A 15,895-nucleotide genomic window follows, 5' to 3' on the forward strand; every position below is an offset into this window, starting at 1 on the left:
GCAACATCTTTACCAAGAATTTAGAGGTGGACAACCAAAGGTGTAAGATGACGAACCTATGCTTAAATGTCACCCCAAAGGCCAATGGTGGCAGGCCTGTACCAAAGGTTTTGAATGTTGCGGCCAGATGATAGAGAGTAGCCGTTGAGTAACTATGTGGTGTTGCACATAGTCATCCAATATCATCACCAAGAATTGAGAGGTGGATGACCAAAGGAGTGAAATGATGAACTCATGCTTAAGTGTCACCCAAAAGGCCAATGGTAGCACACCCATACCAAACACCCTCAATGTCTCAGCCAAATCATAGAGAGTAGACATTGAATAACTATGTGGTATCTTACAGTCAACCATGAACAAGGTTGGTCCTGATGTACTTTGTTTGTACCATCTTATCAAACTTAACTAGACAAACCTAAGACTTGGTGATTTCCTGATGCAGGTGCACCGGGCTTGGACTGTTTGTCTTCATCGAAGTGGACGCCATTGTATTGGAAATGAGACTTGTGAGGTCGGTAAAAGCTGCGAAGTCTGAAAGTTCAACTCTTCGCAAATTCACAGCTCTGTTTCTAACGGCTTTATCATATCTGATGATCCTGTCATGGGTTTGTGGGAGTCTGCAATCAAACTTGTCATTGATATACTCTCCGTAGGCAGCAAGTTCATCCTCTCGATGAGGGAACATGAACTTAATGGCTCTAGCTGCCCTATGCCATGCTGCAGACCACTGCACTGCGGTTGTGATCTTCTTCAATACTGCTTCTGAACTAGTTCCGGAGAATTTGATCTCAATGTCTCTGATGGTTTCAGTGCATTTGTCGATGGTGCATGAGAAAGAAATGATGGAGTGCACTGCGTCGAGATTAATGGACTTTCCGGAGACAATTTCTGCCCATCCAGCTTCATGGAATTCTGGGCAGCAGCGGTGGTACATAAGTCGATGTCATACTTCTTTGGGGTCTTGTGACCAATTGAGAAGGACTTTGTTGGTGCGTGTGAGATTTGCGGAGAGCTGACCTCCTCGAAATGATTGTTCAGCCCATCTGAGGCAGGTAAGATCAAGTTTGCATCAATTTTCATCCTCTCTAGGAGGGACAGTGTCCCTATCTTCAGATTGTCATGCAGCAACTGACTCCCAATGTCCTCTGGCAATGTCGACATCTCTGGACCATTCATTGAGCATATTGAGGTACGGAGTCGCAATGAAGGATTCAGCCTGGTCAGTAGCTTCGTGGGTTGCTGATACAATGGCTTTTGTGATGGTGACATATGCTTCTTGCTTTGAGATAATGTCATGTTTGTATTCTTCGACAACACTGAGGCACTTCTCCACCAACTCTTGTTGGGATACAGGCGATCTTACAGAGTGGGCTTGAGACAAAGTCCCATCCATTCCGGGTCCAGTAAGTGTGTTGGATGGTGCGACATTGTGTGAACTTGACATGGAGGTACAATGGAATTGAGAATAATCGAGAATTCAATAATAATAGCTTAAATTTTGAGCGCAGAACGTGCGCGAGCAGACGGTGCTCAATGCTGAATGATGGCATAGACAAAAAGACTAATGTCCCAAGTCTGTGCCACCAGTGTTTAGTGTTGAATATTCTAATGCTCGCTTTGTATATTGCATAAGCACATTCACTTTTACTTCCTTCACACACAGTTAGAACCTTCCTCAGTGACTTCTACTAAGCTCACTGAGGTCAGTACCTCTTATCCATAGTACCTACATATAACTAATAGTTCCTGTAGCCTCATGTACTCGCTACAGGTATATATGTCCAATATAGTGACTTCTGCTAAGCTCACTGAGCCTCATGTACTCGCTACATTTAGGAGACGGTATACATCAGACATGACGAACATGCACACAGACCAAAAACTTGGCCTGAGCCGGGTGCGATATTGATTCAACTTGTTTAAACTTAGTAAGACTCGATGTAATGGCTTGCCAATCACATGTTATATTGGGACTATTACAAAGCATCCTAATTGGTCGAAATAGATTTTTGAGATTGCCGACACTGGCAGTCTGGTGCTAAACAGTTGGAGCCTTAGTCCACGTGAGTAAGCTCATATCCTTTGACTGTGATGGCAATATCTCACAGTTTTGACACAAATTGCCATGTGAATCTACCCTTGTTAGCCACACCATCAAACTACAAATTTTGTGACAATATATCACAACAATAACAAAGCCACACAAGCATCACAGACAGCACAGACACACAAGCTGACAGGTGGGACAAACTTGACAATGTGATACAAGTCCATACAAGTAAACAAAGTAATATGTAGTCAAATGATGTGTATCAATAATGGTAGCGCAAAAATATGTGTACTGCGCAAAAATGACCACCTATTCACACCTAAACAAAGTGCGCAGTAACACTCCAATATAGCGTGATTGATATAAAAAAAAGCCCTCCAGCCTGAGTCGCGGTTGCAGAAAATGCTGGTACACCACTGACAGTTATTACATAGTTGACCTGCGAGTTTTCTGTGACAATCTCAGTGATAATCAGGAGTCATAGTAAGGAGACTTACCGCTGTGAATTCTGAGTGAGTGAATGCCGCAATACCATCTTTCTTTCATTCCATCCAAATACATTGTAACGGTGCTGTGCACCAAGTCCCCGAACCTGATGTAACTCTGACCAGAATAGCTAGTACAAACAATACTTGGCATAACGACCAGGTCGATTCTTCCATCGGGTACTCTCCATTTTTTCTCAATTACGGTCCCCAACCTTGCAAACATATTGAACCAGTGACCGACCCCTTTATATTGAGAGTGAACAAATTCGCTGGGACCATTCACCCATTTTGTCCGTTATAGCAGGTGCCTGTCTTGCTTGCGTTAATAGAGCTTGTATGTCTAATCCACAGAACCACGCCCATCCTCGTATTTGTGAACGGCCTCCGAGTAGTGGATCACAGTTCAGCTACCAGGCGTGAAACAGTATGTGTCAAATATGTGCTCTGTGCATGTAAAGATCTCGGCGCGGTGCTCCCTTGTCATACTTTTGCTGGTGTTGGTACATGAAGCTGTGACATTTGTCCTTCTCAGCAAAGACTGACACATAACAGATTGCTTACCTGCTGAGGAGGTGGTTTACCACCAATATGTCCTCTTCTTTCAAGTCCACAAATTCGCTCGTTTTCGTGCCAGTGTGTTTCATGACAATGACACTCCCTACCATGCCTCTTCGCGTCCCGGACAAATGTGCCATGCGTTTTAAGACACGGTTAGTCGTAGAAGAGTTGTCTGCCTTCTCCACGTACATGGTGAAAGTGCTGTCGAGCAGTTTTGTGTCATTGGGCGTTGTGTTGAAAGTACATCAAAGATGTTGCCAACTGGCAGTGCAGTCGTTGAGTTGATACTGTTTCACCCAATAGTTAACGTATAGGTCATCCAGTGTTGGGGGTCTGTGCACTCCATCTCGCACAGGAATCGGCACAATGAACGGCTGTCTGCAAGCTGCGCCATAAAACAACCCCATTACAATTTGACGAAATTGCTGTGTGAGCTGTCAGATTGTTCCCATCTTATTTTGTTGTATCCTCACCGGTTTCTGCCAGCATATCTCTCCCAGGAGGAATCTCACGTCGTCCCCTTCAAATTGTGGATCAGCTTTGTCTCAGGACCATATTGGCAGCAGTCACAACCCTACTCACGGGTATTTGCCCCTTCGCATTCGAAGTTGCCACACATTACATGAATTCGTTGAGTGCACATGTGATTCGTGCAACTGGTGTCGAGTCACCATTCCACGTCAACGTTGTGGAAAGTATTTGTCACGGAATTGCCTGTGTCCCAATCCACTGACCATCGTAGCCGTCTATCTTGCACGTGGTGCCAGAGTGTCGGGCAACAGTCTCCGCAGCTGGATCCTACAAAGTCTGTCCCACTTTCCAGTCATAGCCCTTCGTGGAATTCACCCGCACATCCCAATTTATTCTCCCATGGTACCAGGTCACCTGTCTGGCTCAGTAGTGCCACTTGCTGTCCGAACCATTGTGGGTAGAACCAGGTCACGCCTCCGGTAGTCATGAACACCATATCGGCTGTTGAAGGGGCACTGAGAATGATGAGGAGCACGCTCATCTTTGTTCCTGCGCTCGCGATAGTCATAATTCGACCGTCACATGCGTATTTTCCAAAATGAGTGATCATGGTGGATATGGCTGGATGGCTCGCGTTGGAGGTGACCACATAGCCCAGGGTCTCAACAACAAAATCCTGCAGGGTGCCGAATGACTCAAGTGGCAATACAATGTTAAGGTCGCGCATTTCCACGTCAACGTCACCCGTGACCATTGCGCGCGCGCCGGATCCCGTTATAATGGCCTTGCCCTCTTGCAGTGCCTCCAAGAAGGCCTCGAAGGTTGTGCCTGTGAAAGGTTGCAGTATTCTTCTAAAGTGTCTTCGCACCACCCCCCTTGGCAATTTTTCGCATTACACGACAAGTGCGCCCCATAGACACGATGTCAGTGATGACCAGGCTTTCCAGTACCCTAGTCATTAAGTCCTCATTCATTTGGACTGGTTTCGTGCTCAGTTCAAGTATCTTTGTGGGTGGCACCACTTACCGCTCATTGTTTCTTGCTGTGATTGCAGGGCACGGAACAGCGAAATGTAAGACCCATGCGAATCCGCTCGCAAATCACAAGGATACCCATCTTGCAGGTGAAACATCACGTGAGACTTCCACAAAGCTGCCTCTGAAACAAGGTCATTGAGTGTTTCACACATTGTTACCTTCGAAATCTTTGGTCTCCGATCTCATGGTCAGTCTGATGACCAATCTGTCGCCAGATTCAGATCGGCACTCACAAGGCATATGATTTCGCCAGTCTTAATATCTCAGCTGCAGTGCCTTGTGCTGCCAGGCCTGTACGAGTCCCACTATGTGCTCCTCAATCACTGTCTGTATGTCCCCTCATGTTTTCAGTGATGCGTCAAATTTTGACAGGTGTATCCAGTTCTACTCGAAGGCACGCTCATTCGTGAGGTCTATGGCTATCTGCATTTTCTTCCTGATATCCTGGCTTGGCGGGACACCAGTTCTCATACCCGGACGGTTGGAACGCCCTTCATCTCTGCACGCTTTTCATGCATAGTCCAGCCCTTCTTTCGCCGTCACGTTCGGGAACTCACTCATGTTATGCACATCACCAATGCCGTCATAACTGGCTCGTGCACAATGAAGATGCTCACCGGCGGCGAAGGCTATATGAACAACATTAACTTTGTGATTGCTCACGGCACACTCGATGTATTTCAAGCCTTTATCCAAGATAAGCTTATCTATCGATGGGCCACAACCAAGCCCCATTACGCATTTCAAAGTGCGGTCACTAGTTATACAGTCTACCGTCGCGGCGAACTGTTTATCACTGTATCAGAAGCCAAAATTGATGGGATGTTCAGCGTCATAGCTTCTTCGCCCACGACGGCCAACATGACCATGATGACCCCCGGCAGTTTTGCTACATTCTATCCGCATTGGACACTCAAGCGTGTTGCCGTTCTTAATCAGACTTTGCTTTGCGGCGATCATGCAGTCCATGCAGTTGGCTGTTACACTCACCCGGAGTTTGAGTGTCATGAGAACACTTACTGGTTGGGACCAGCATGTCGCACTTTGTGTCCTGCCCTATGGCTCAACATCGCTGATGGCAGTGTGGGGACAACGAACAGACTCTGAGGAATCTGCTCTGATGTGAGGGCGATATGTTCGACCTCTAGGGGAAGCTGAGTCAGGCAGAAGTCGGGCGACTAAGTGCGCTCGAGGCGCGGGAACGCGCGAGGTATGCGGAGGGCGCGGGAAATGCGCGGAAGGCGCGGGAAGGTCGCGCTCGTAGAGCGCAAGTGCGGAAAGATGTCTAGGATCGTGTAGGACGCTGTCATATACCGTACACTGAGCCCCTGAATCATATCCCATCTCTCCAACAAACAATGTCCGGACCTCCGAAATGTAGCCAAGCTATACCTTAACCCTCGGCAGGATAACTCCGCATCCCAGTCTCCACCGGACATACCCCTCAGCAGGATCTGCCCTGTTTCCCATATACATCGGACGTCTATACATCGGACGTCCTATTCTTCGGATGTCCTATTTGTCGGATCTCACTCATGTCGTCCACTCGTCCACTCGTCCGCTCATCCACTCATCCACTCGTCCACTCGTCCGCTCGTCCCTCGTCCCACTCGTCCACTCGTTCCGCTCATCCACTCATCCACTCGTCCACTCGTCGCTCGTCCACTCTTCCGCCGTCCACTAGTCCGCTCGTCGCACGTCTTCCGCTCCGTCCACAAGAATCGTCCGTCATGTCTTCCCATCGTCCTTGCTACCACGCATCCTCCTGTATTCGTCGGACATCCTATACGTCGGACCCGCTCGGGTCCACTTAACCCCTAAAGCATCGGACCCTAAACATCGGACCTACTCAGATCCTGAGCTTCGGACCCAGGTCCACTTAACCCCTAAAACATCGGATCCACTTCACAGTTCATCTCCGTCCCCATTTCCCGTGATCCGCTTGACAGTTCATTTCCGGTCCTGCTCCTATTCTGTTACCCCATTTGTATAGTCCCCTTGTTCTAACCCCTCTATGCCCGGATCTGTTTGACAGTTAATATCCGACTTCATTCTCGATCATACCTCCTATGCCCGGATCCATTCGATACTTCATCTCCGTCTCCGTTCTCGATTGTTCCTGTATTATTTTCCTTGCGCCTGTCAGTTTAGCCTTTCCGTATGTTCCTCTTGTTGACCCGGATCTCCGCTGACTCCGTCCCTGTCGCACATGTCCATAGTATATAAAACCTTGTAAACTTGTAGTAGTTTCCTCAGTTCGAATATCACCTTAGATTATCCTCATTCCTGTTTCCTCGGACCCAGATCCATTTCCATGGGCCCGGGTCCACTTCCCTGTCCAACCTCTGTGTCCTGGGATTGATTCCTCGGGCTATACTCCGCCTCTACCTTCGGGTAGTCTACCTCTGTTAGTTTCTACTCTGGACATTGTCTAGTGTAGCCTTACCTCTAGCTTCTGTCCTCGCGGACCTTCTGTCCTTTTGGTCATCCTGTCCTTCTGTCCTTTCGGACATCCTGTCCTTCTGTCCTTTCGGACATCCTGTCCTCTTGGACTTCCTGTCCTTCTGTCCCCTCGGACTTCCTGTCTTTCCGTCCTTACACCTGTCTTTTCTGTCCCCCACGTCCGCCGGACTAAAGCCCCTATTCTCCGGGTGTACTAAGCCCCTATTGTCCGGCGGACTAATCCTCTTATGTCGGCCGGACTAACCCTCCTTACGTCGGCTGACGAACCCCCTTTATGTCGGCCGGACTAATCCTCTTATTCGGCCGGACTAACCCTCCTTACGTCGGCCGACGAACCCCCTTTATGTCGGCCGGACTAATCCTCTTATGTCAGCCGGACTAACCCTATGATTGGCCGGACTAACCCCCTGAACATCGGCCTGACTCTTCCTCAAAAAGCCTACCAGACTTGTCCCCTTGAAGTCCACCGGGATTCATCATCCTCCCTCGGACTTTGTTTCTAGCCTTCGGAAATGGGCACGTACTCGGGTAAGGGGCGCAGCGCACGAGCTGAAGCCAAGCCCTTCGGATCCGCCCTTTGAGCACGGTCTTAACAGACGCGAGGAATGGGTATCAAGCCAATGTATTATGAATATAGACTGATAAGGGAAGGAGAATATGACTCCTGGCTATAGATAAATGCTCTCTAAGACATAGCACAAACTGCGGAACTCTTCTAAGGGTGATTGCATAAGTAGGAACCTTCTGTCAGAAAGCCCAGTAGATATAGAGGATAGCTAGCGAAGAGGGAGCGAAAAGTGTCCTAAAGCGGCCGAGGAGCGCGGAAGCGCGGGAACGCGGCCGAGGAATGTCACAGATGTATGTAAGGAGACAGCAGCTGTCAGAAAACCAATATATGTATGTAATACGCACCTATGGACCGAATAGACAATGGATGGATGGATCGGAGGAAGCACGGGAAAGCGTGCGCTGAGCGCGAGCGCGGGAAGTGCGCGGAAGGTGCGGAAGGTCGCGGGAAAGTCGTGCCCACCTGTGGATAGGGATGAGGTCGATGTAGAAATCAGGGAATACGAGCCTGTAGAGATATCACTCTCTACAGTGGCAAACAGTCTTTGGTGTTGCAGTGGGATGCCAGATTCTCTCTCGCATCAATGTTGGCCCGCTCGCACACCATCTGGCGTCTTGCAGATCGCTGCACTAATCTGTATTGCATGTATAATCCTTCTAACAATGTCGGCACATCTCTGCTCCCTCCTGATCCCATGCTGTTTGATCTCATCAGTGTTCAGCTGCAAGAACAGCGCATCGACAAGCACTATCCAGTTAGTTTTTGCTTTCCTTCTGACTCGCCCGGCTGACGTATGCTTCACTCAGCGATATACAGGTCATGGTGTCGGGCTTCTGTATGCCACAAGTGCCTCGTCGCCTTACCTTGTCTCAGTACCCTTTCTTGATGGGGTCAATCGCTTCACCCACATATCCCAACTCGAGGTGTCTCACTGGGTTGATCGTCTCATCGATGATCGCTTTATTGTATCAACTTCAAAGCTTCGTAAAACTTACAAAGTCACATCGGACGCCAGCGCCGAGGACACAGCATACAGCTATACTTTCTATCGCGAAAGCCCCTCGTCGTTCGCGCCTCCAAATTTGCTGGTGCGAGAGATGTTGGATATCGTTGATGCAGCTGATGATGTGCAAGGCAATATCTTAGTTGTGAAGCACGTGAAAGGCAACAAGCACATTGTTGTCGATGTGACCCGTGGTGACATCGCCCTCGTAGACTCTATTATCAGAAGGTGAGACGCTCAGATTTTGTGTGGCGGTAGTGTTAACTTATTCTTCGCAGCGCAGTCAGTCGATTTGACTCCAATTTTTGGCTGTGACCGTCCAGGTGTATGAGTGCTGTTGTATACCTCCCATTTTATTTATCTTGGTGTACTGTTATTTTGTGTGTACGTTCCCTTGTGAGTCCTTGTTCATGTCATTATCAACCCGTATAATACCCAATCAATTTTCGACCGAAGGGGTTGTGACGTCACTCACACGTCGCCTCTGCTGTCGACCTTTCATTGATCTCTTGGCCACTCCTCCAGTCTAATTGAAATCACTCGCTCTTGTAGGTCCTCGAACCTTTGTTGAACTGTTCTCGCACGTTTGTATCCACTCAAGTCTTGCCTCTCACATCAATCATGATACGGAAACTTGTATTCAGGTATACCACATTCCTATTCATAATCAGAACTGAGCCCGGTGTTGAACATCTCATTGCGCCCTCTGTTCCTTGTTCCATGTTGAAGGTAACTGCCTGCTGTGTTCTAGCTATCCACGAGAATTTACACCTCGAATTATGATGATTACTCTCCCATTTGACATTCATAAAGTCATCTCGGTGTCCTCATTACCACTGACAATGGACCTCTTTGCCGGAGACTGTCCTGCAAGTTCTTCTGAAGCCCTTCTCTTGCCCTTTAGATCTAAGATGGCGGGCTTCAAGTAAGCGGCGCATGGCAGTAACTGCATTCGCCGCACACACCTTTCAGTCTTATGGTACTGCATAACCTGTTGATAGGACATGTACATTGACCTGCAAAACCAGGTGTACAGGACACCGGCCGGCCAATGCACTGCCTGTATAGGCCGGTCATGCAGAACCTGTGCAGGCCGGTGTCCTATATACAGAATGATAACTCTGCAGTATCTGTGTAGGCCGGTGATGCAGACCCTTGCAGGCTGATGCCTCAGCCAGATCATGATATCTCTGCACTACCTGTATAGGCCGGTCATGCAGAACCCTTGCAGGCCGGTGTCCTATATACAGAATGATATCTCTGCAGTATCTGTGTAGGCCGGTGATGCAGACCCTTGCAGGCCGATGCCTCAGCCAAATCATAATATCTCTACACTCCCTGTATATGCTGGTGATGCAGAACCCTTACAGGCCAATGCTCCATATAGAAAATATATCTTTTGCTGATGATGTAGGACCCCTGCAGGTTCATGCCTCATATAGAGAATGATATTTCTATGCTACTTATATAGGTCAAACCAGAATATTGAAGTAGATCTGGCCAACCTGCACCCTCAATATTTATGCAGGCTGTCCTAAATGCTCTAATATCAAATGAGATTCCATACAGGAGTAGGTCTAGCCAACCTCACTCATGTAATAAAACATATATCTCATATGGGATAATATAAACGGTGACTGAACAAAAAACAAAAATACAGTCTACTTACACTCCTTATCTCGTATGGGATAGTATAAATGGTGACTAAAATAAGTAGCATAGAAATAGCATTTTCTATATGAGGCATGAACCTGCAGGGGTCCTACATCTATCCCATATGAGATATATCTTTTGTTACATGAGTGAGGTTGGCTAGACCTACTCCTGTATGGAATCTCATTTGATATTAGAGCATTTAGGACAGCCTGCATAAATATTGAGGTCTACCTACACTCCTTATCTCATATGGGATAATATAAATGGTGACTGAATAAAAAATAAAAATACAGTCTACATATACTCCTTACAGGTGACTAGTGAAGCTGGCTTAATGAGCCAATATGTTATTGATAGGCCGGCCGCCCATGGCCTACATACTGCACAGACTGGCTGGCCCAATGGGCCAATATGTTATTGATAGGCCGGCCGCCCATGCTTCACATACTGCATGGACTGACTGGCCCAATGGGCCAATATGTTATTGATAGGCCGGCCGCCCATGCTTCACATACTGCATGGACTGACTGGCCCAATGGGCCAATATGTTATTGATAGGCCGGCCGCCCATGCTTCACATACTGCATGGACTGACTGGCCCAATAGGCCAATATGTTATCAGTAGCCCGGCCGGCCATGTCCTACATACTGCATAGACCGGGTGGCCCAAAGGCCCAAAAAGTGTTCAGTGGGGCGGCCGCCCCTGTTTCTACATCCCGTATAGGGCAGCTGGCCCACTAGGCCAATATAATACCAGTAGGTCGGCCGGCCATGGCCTACATGCTGCACAGACTGGCTGGCCAATAGTCCAATAAGGTATCAGTGGGTCGGTCATTCCATTTATGCATCCTGCTAAAGTATTGTCAGTGCTAACATCAATGTTACTCAAAAAGACATGAAAATTCAAGTGTATCTGACAACAAACTGCAAGAAGGGGATTCTAAGTTCTTAAACTTCTTTGAAGCTGCTCTGTCTCTGGTAGAGCGACGAGGAGGATCAGGAGGAGCAGATGTCTTCACCTTTTTCATGACTGAATCATCCACATCTGTTGCTGGGCGTTTACCCTTCCCTTTTCCTCCAGTGTTAGTACTGCTTGCCTTCTTTGATGTGGCAGCCCTCTGATCAGCCACCCTCTTCTCCTCAGCCACCCTCTTCTCCTCAGCCACCCTCTTTTCCTCAGCCACCTTTGCCTGCTCTGCCTCCCTCCTCTCTTTCACCTGCCTTTTGTTCTCCAGACGCCTCATGTGAACTTCTTCCCCCACTGTCATCTGCTTCTCATTACCATCTGGCAGCATTGCGTCCACCTTCACCTGGATTCTGATAATGGCCTCTTCAACCTTGTCCCCCACCTCGAAGCCAAGGATGGAGTCGCCCAAATATTGAGGCACATCATCTCCAGCCTCATCTGCTTCATACTCCTGAGCGCGGCAACACTCACGAATGAGGAGTCCAAGGCCCAGGACAACAATCATACCCAAACCACGAGATTTGATGACATAGTTGCCTAGTTCCTCCAAAGCGACAGAGGAAGCCTGAATATCACTGTGCATATTTTGAGGTAGATATGCCTCAGACCAAGTCCAAGATGCCCAGACAGGCAGATGTTGCTTCCTAGCCTTGCCCTTAGGATCAGGAGTTTGCTTTCAAAAAATAGTCAATTTTAATGCTGTTATCACAAATGTAGTGAATTATACATACTGTCTTGGAGAGTTTTTGAACTGTGGCCAACAGACGAGAATATGATGGGAGGGTAGAGAGGGATTGAAGATAACCGACTGTGTCACCACCCATATGGAATTTCGGGCAGGAATCGGAAAGAGATGGGGTGTGGCTTTCCAAGTCATCCTCTTCGTCAGAAGAACCATTGGCTTGGGGGGCCTTCTTCAGTACCTCGTCCTCATCTGATGATACTTCGACATATTTTGGGTTCTTCCTTGATTTTTTACTTACATCCCCCTTCTTAGCCAGTGAATCATAGAAGTCGCCTTCCTTATACCCAACGAACCGGACAATTGGTTCATTATGGTTAGCACGATATTTCCAAAGTGAAAAAATCATACTGATGGCTTCCTTCTGCAGGTGAGAAGGATCCTTGATGACGACATTTCGAGGGATACAGTCCATGTCAAGGTAATGGTCTGGATCTTGGGTAATATGACCCCAGGGGACTGCAGCCCTAGGGTTGTTTGAGATGACCGCTGTTGAATGTAAGCGGTCAGAAAAATACAGTACTTCGAAAATAGAAATGAATCACCATAAGCCTTTTGAAATACCTTTCGTACGACCTTCTGCTGGTTCTTGAGCATGAGAGATTCAAAGCCTGTCGGTAGGCAAGGATAGCCCTCATCGTCTACCTCCACTGTTAAATCGGGCAACTTCTCATCTTCCTCGTCAGATTGGTCCTCAGCGTCTAAGCCTGTTGCTAGATCATTAGCAATTAAATAAATTACTGTATCCAAGACTTACTATACTCGGCTTCATTCAGCCAGTCAGCAAGTCGGTCTTGGGACTCTCCAGCCCATTTCTTGTTGTCTTTGGTAGCCAGAGTAAAAGTTTTCTTCGCCTTCCTGGGACAGGATTCCCAACTAAACCAATAGATTGTCAATGGTAATGTCAATGGGAAAAAAATAACACTGACATGGTTGTTCCAGGCATTTTCCCCTCCCCTCGATCATGAGCTACGAGCATCACAACATGTAAACCCATGGTTCTTCCTGCCATCTTTATGAAGTCCTCCATGATTTTCTTCTGGTGTCGGCTGCGGTATCTGTAGATACACATGAGTTTTTCCTAAATATAGCAATGTAGTGTTAAAAAAATACCTGTCCTTGGCGTCGGAAAGAGCACCTTCCTGGTTCCACTTTTCTGCCACAAGTCTGAGCTCCTCATGTACATCTGGTGACAGGGCATTGTACCAGGACCGGACCAGCTTTGTCCTTGTCCCCATGGACCTTAGGTCAGAGGTGTCACGGTGCTTCTTGTCATACTCCCCAATTTCTTCTTTGAACAACTTCTGAGCGACATCAAAAGGAGAGAATTCGGTCTTGAATGCTGCAGCATCCAGAGGCTTGTCATCCTGACGGCCTTTGACCATATCTACAGTGATGATGCCTGCACCAGATGTGAGTTTATGAGCTCCCTCGATGATTTTTTGCTCGAGATCGCGGTCCTCGTCATCCTCCAGAAAACGCAAGTAATATGTACGGATAGCCTATAAAATTAGATTAATATAGACAAAGAGACTGGAAGCTCACCTTCCGAATGTTATTGCCTGGAAGCATAGTCGAAGCATCCTTGGCCTGGTCACTTTCAAGTATGGCATCTTTGATGCTTTTGAGGATTTTTGCCCTCTCAGCAGGGTTTCCTCTAGCTGAGACATAGGAAATCTTGTGCTCATCCAAAACAGCCTTGAATACATGTGTCCAGTCAGCCATTGTATGCAAAAATCTTGAGAATGGAGGCCGGTATAAGTTTGCAGAATGTGTAACCAGTACCAACTCACTTGACAACAGATCAACAAACCATGTCACATGATCAAAACACGGTCACATGCTCATCAGGTGACTATCTTGAGGTCACATGATTCAAATAACCAGCACAAAATCACCCAAGTATAAATCTGACCGACTCACAAATTCAATGACATTAGCTTATATACCAAATCTCAAGATTCAGACACCAAACAAATGATTACTCAAACTCAGAACAATGATAACATGAAGCAAAGTACAAAGTAAGACAGATATTCAAGAAAAATATGTAAATCAAGCCAACTGTGTCTCCAATGGAATATCCAACCAAGTACTACCATTCTTCCTACCAGAATAAAGTACTGTGGACCCTGGTGGCTGAGAGAATGTATGGCTTACATTGCAAGAGTCATTTTTGCACTCAAAAATATAAGCCTTGTCCTTGCTGCCTTTGACATAGGCGGACCTCCAAGAATTAGCCCAACCACACCCACTGCATTGGATAGGCAGGCGGTAGCCCCAAGGACGGAACTCCACATTAGCCCATGCAAACCTAGAGCAAGTGAGGGCGCCCTCCTTGACAGGTGTCAGCAGATAAATGTCAGAGTGGCGACCAAGGTCACAGGCTTGTGCGAGCATATCCTTGAATGCTAAACGAAGTGGGCAACGTCCAATGAGAACCCTCTCTGTGAACGCAATGAGCAAGTGCGAGGCGAAAGAGGGCTGAAACCGAGGAGCATTGAATGCGATGGTACCGGTTAATTTGTGTCTGTAGGAACATTAGATAATGTCAAATAAACGGAAAAAAAAAACTCACCGGACAACAGCCTCTTGCAAGCCATGGAATGAGTCCAAGTTGGTGACAAGGTGGCCACAACAGAACATCCAGAGGTAGGATTCCTGGGCGGCATCAATGAGAGTTTGCCAGGGTTGGAGAATTATTTCCAAGAACTGTAAAAAGGGTCACTTATTGGCGCACTATGAAAGGAAAAAAAAAAAAAACTCACATCATTGACCGGAGTGCTGATATAGCCCTCTGAGGCATCATCCTCATACCCAGTAAAAGGGTCTCCAAAATCCTCATCAGTGTGAGTAGAGATGCCAATCACAACACGCTCCCAGACAAAGGACTTCTTCAAACCTTTCATTATCTTCTGGATGTTGTTGCGGTAGGTGGGAAGCTTGGCATCAGTGCCAATGTCATAGTAGACGTTGAGATACTGGATGCGGTCGCCAGTATAGTAGGGCTTGAGGAAGGAATGAGCAAACTCCATAGGGCTACCAGCCAATGTGAAGTCGACGAGGATGAGGTGAATGAAAATGACTGTGGCCGCCGAAATTTCGGCTCGCTCAGACACCTCAAGCGCGCCATTGATGGGTAAGAACCTGTCCAAGACCGGAAGGTGGTTGGCGTTATAGAAACCCTGTTATCAATGAGGGGTGAACAAAAACATAAAATAAAATCAAAAAACTCACAAAGTAGGCGCCGCCTTGTTCCATCTTGATGTGGCAACAAATGCACCGGAAAGAGATGTTGTCCTGCAGGACTGTGGTCTCTAAGTCAGGCGGCAGCTGCAGGCAGAGCCTGCACACAACTCTGGGACACAGAGTGCACATGAAGAGAGTATTCTCTTCATAGCGCCCTGCACCATCCCTGCAGACTATGCAATACTAAAAGGAAGAAAGATAAAGCACATTAGTAACTAGATTAGTGAGAAAATGGACGCACCTCATTGTGAACACTTGTATTTGCCAAGTCCCCACCTCCCATAGGCAAGGTGGCCTTGGCAGCGGTCAAAGCCTTCAGAAGAGAGAAAGATAAAGTGAATCAGCAAATACAAGACAGAAAAAGTAAGACGCACCTTATAATGAGCATCTCTCTTCTCAATGTCCCCACCTCCCACAGGCTTGACCTTGGAGGCGGTCAAAGCCTTCCTTCTCCGGCTATCCACTCCAGAAGTCCGGGTGCTTGAGATGTTGAGGAGGACGCGTGGGGCTGAGCCGCCAGTGGATTTCTTGGCGGTGTTCTTGGTGCGGACCATAGCGGGTGACAAGAGCTGGTATTGTAGTTAGTATAGCTAAAGATCAGAGAATAGACAAAGAGAATGAAATAGAAAACTCACATCACATG

At 47.4% G+C, this 15,895-nt stretch overlaps 4 protein-coding genes across 4 annotated transcripts; 2 read left to right on the forward strand and 2 right to left on the reverse strand.

Annotated features, from left to right (window-relative positions):
* Positions 1–3,919: 3,919 nt before the first annotated feature.
* Positions 3,920–4,541, reverse strand: DEU56DRAFT_753980 (uncharacterized protein; the record flags this gene model as incomplete). Its single annotated transcript, XM_041349758.1, has 2 exons — positions 3,920–4,395; positions 4,436–4,541. The coding sequence occupies 2 exons, from the start codon at positions 4,539–4,541 to the stop codon at positions 3,920–3,922; spliced, it is 582 nt and encodes a 193-aa protein (XP_041211272.1).
* Positions 4,542–4,911: 370 nt separating this feature from the next.
* On the forward strand, positions 4,912–6,425 carry DEU56DRAFT_910218 (uncharacterized protein; the record flags this gene model as incomplete). Its single annotated transcript, XM_041357157.1, has 4 exons — positions 4,912–4,933; positions 4,987–5,687; positions 5,753–5,875; positions 6,012–6,425. The coding sequence occupies 4 exons, from the start codon at positions 4,912–4,914 to the stop codon at positions 6,423–6,425; spliced, it is 1,260 nt and encodes a 419-aa protein (XP_041211273.1).
* A 1,572-nt stretch (positions 6,426–7,997) lies between these two features.
* Positions 7,998–9,804, forward strand: DEU56DRAFT_753982 (uncharacterized protein; the record flags this gene model as incomplete). Its single annotated transcript, XM_041349759.1, has 5 exons — positions 7,998–8,144; positions 8,177–8,389; positions 8,442–8,866; positions 9,390–9,563; positions 9,777–9,804. The coding sequence occupies 5 exons, from the start codon at positions 7,998–8,000 to the stop codon at positions 9,802–9,804; spliced, it is 987 nt and encodes a 328-aa protein (XP_041211274.1).
* A 1,199-nt stretch (positions 9,805–11,003) lies between these two features.
* Positions 11,004–15,821, reverse strand: DEU56DRAFT_753983 (uncharacterized protein; the record flags this gene model as incomplete). The annotated part of the gene is made up of 14 exons (XM_041349760.1): positions 11,004–11,143; positions 11,220–11,934; positions 11,993–12,492; positions 12,549–12,716; positions 12,761–12,879; positions 12,933–13,061; positions 13,117–13,505; positions 13,549–13,701; positions 14,164–14,533; positions 14,582–14,715; positions 14,772–15,188; positions 15,241–15,435; positions 15,494–15,565; positions 15,627–15,821. Coding segments are annotated over 14 exons (3,696 nt in total), but the record flags the coding sequence as incomplete, so codon positions are not given.
* Positions 15,822–15,895: the final 74 nt, after the last annotated feature.

Source organism: Suillus clintonianus (assembly GCF_016758775.1).
Source record: "Suillus clintonianus strain FC179 chromosome Unknown DEU56scaffold_17, whole genome shotgun sequence".
NCBI classification, from domain to species: Eukaryota; Fungi; Basidiomycota; class Agaricomycetes; order Boletales; family Suillaceae; genus Suillus; species Suillus clintonianus.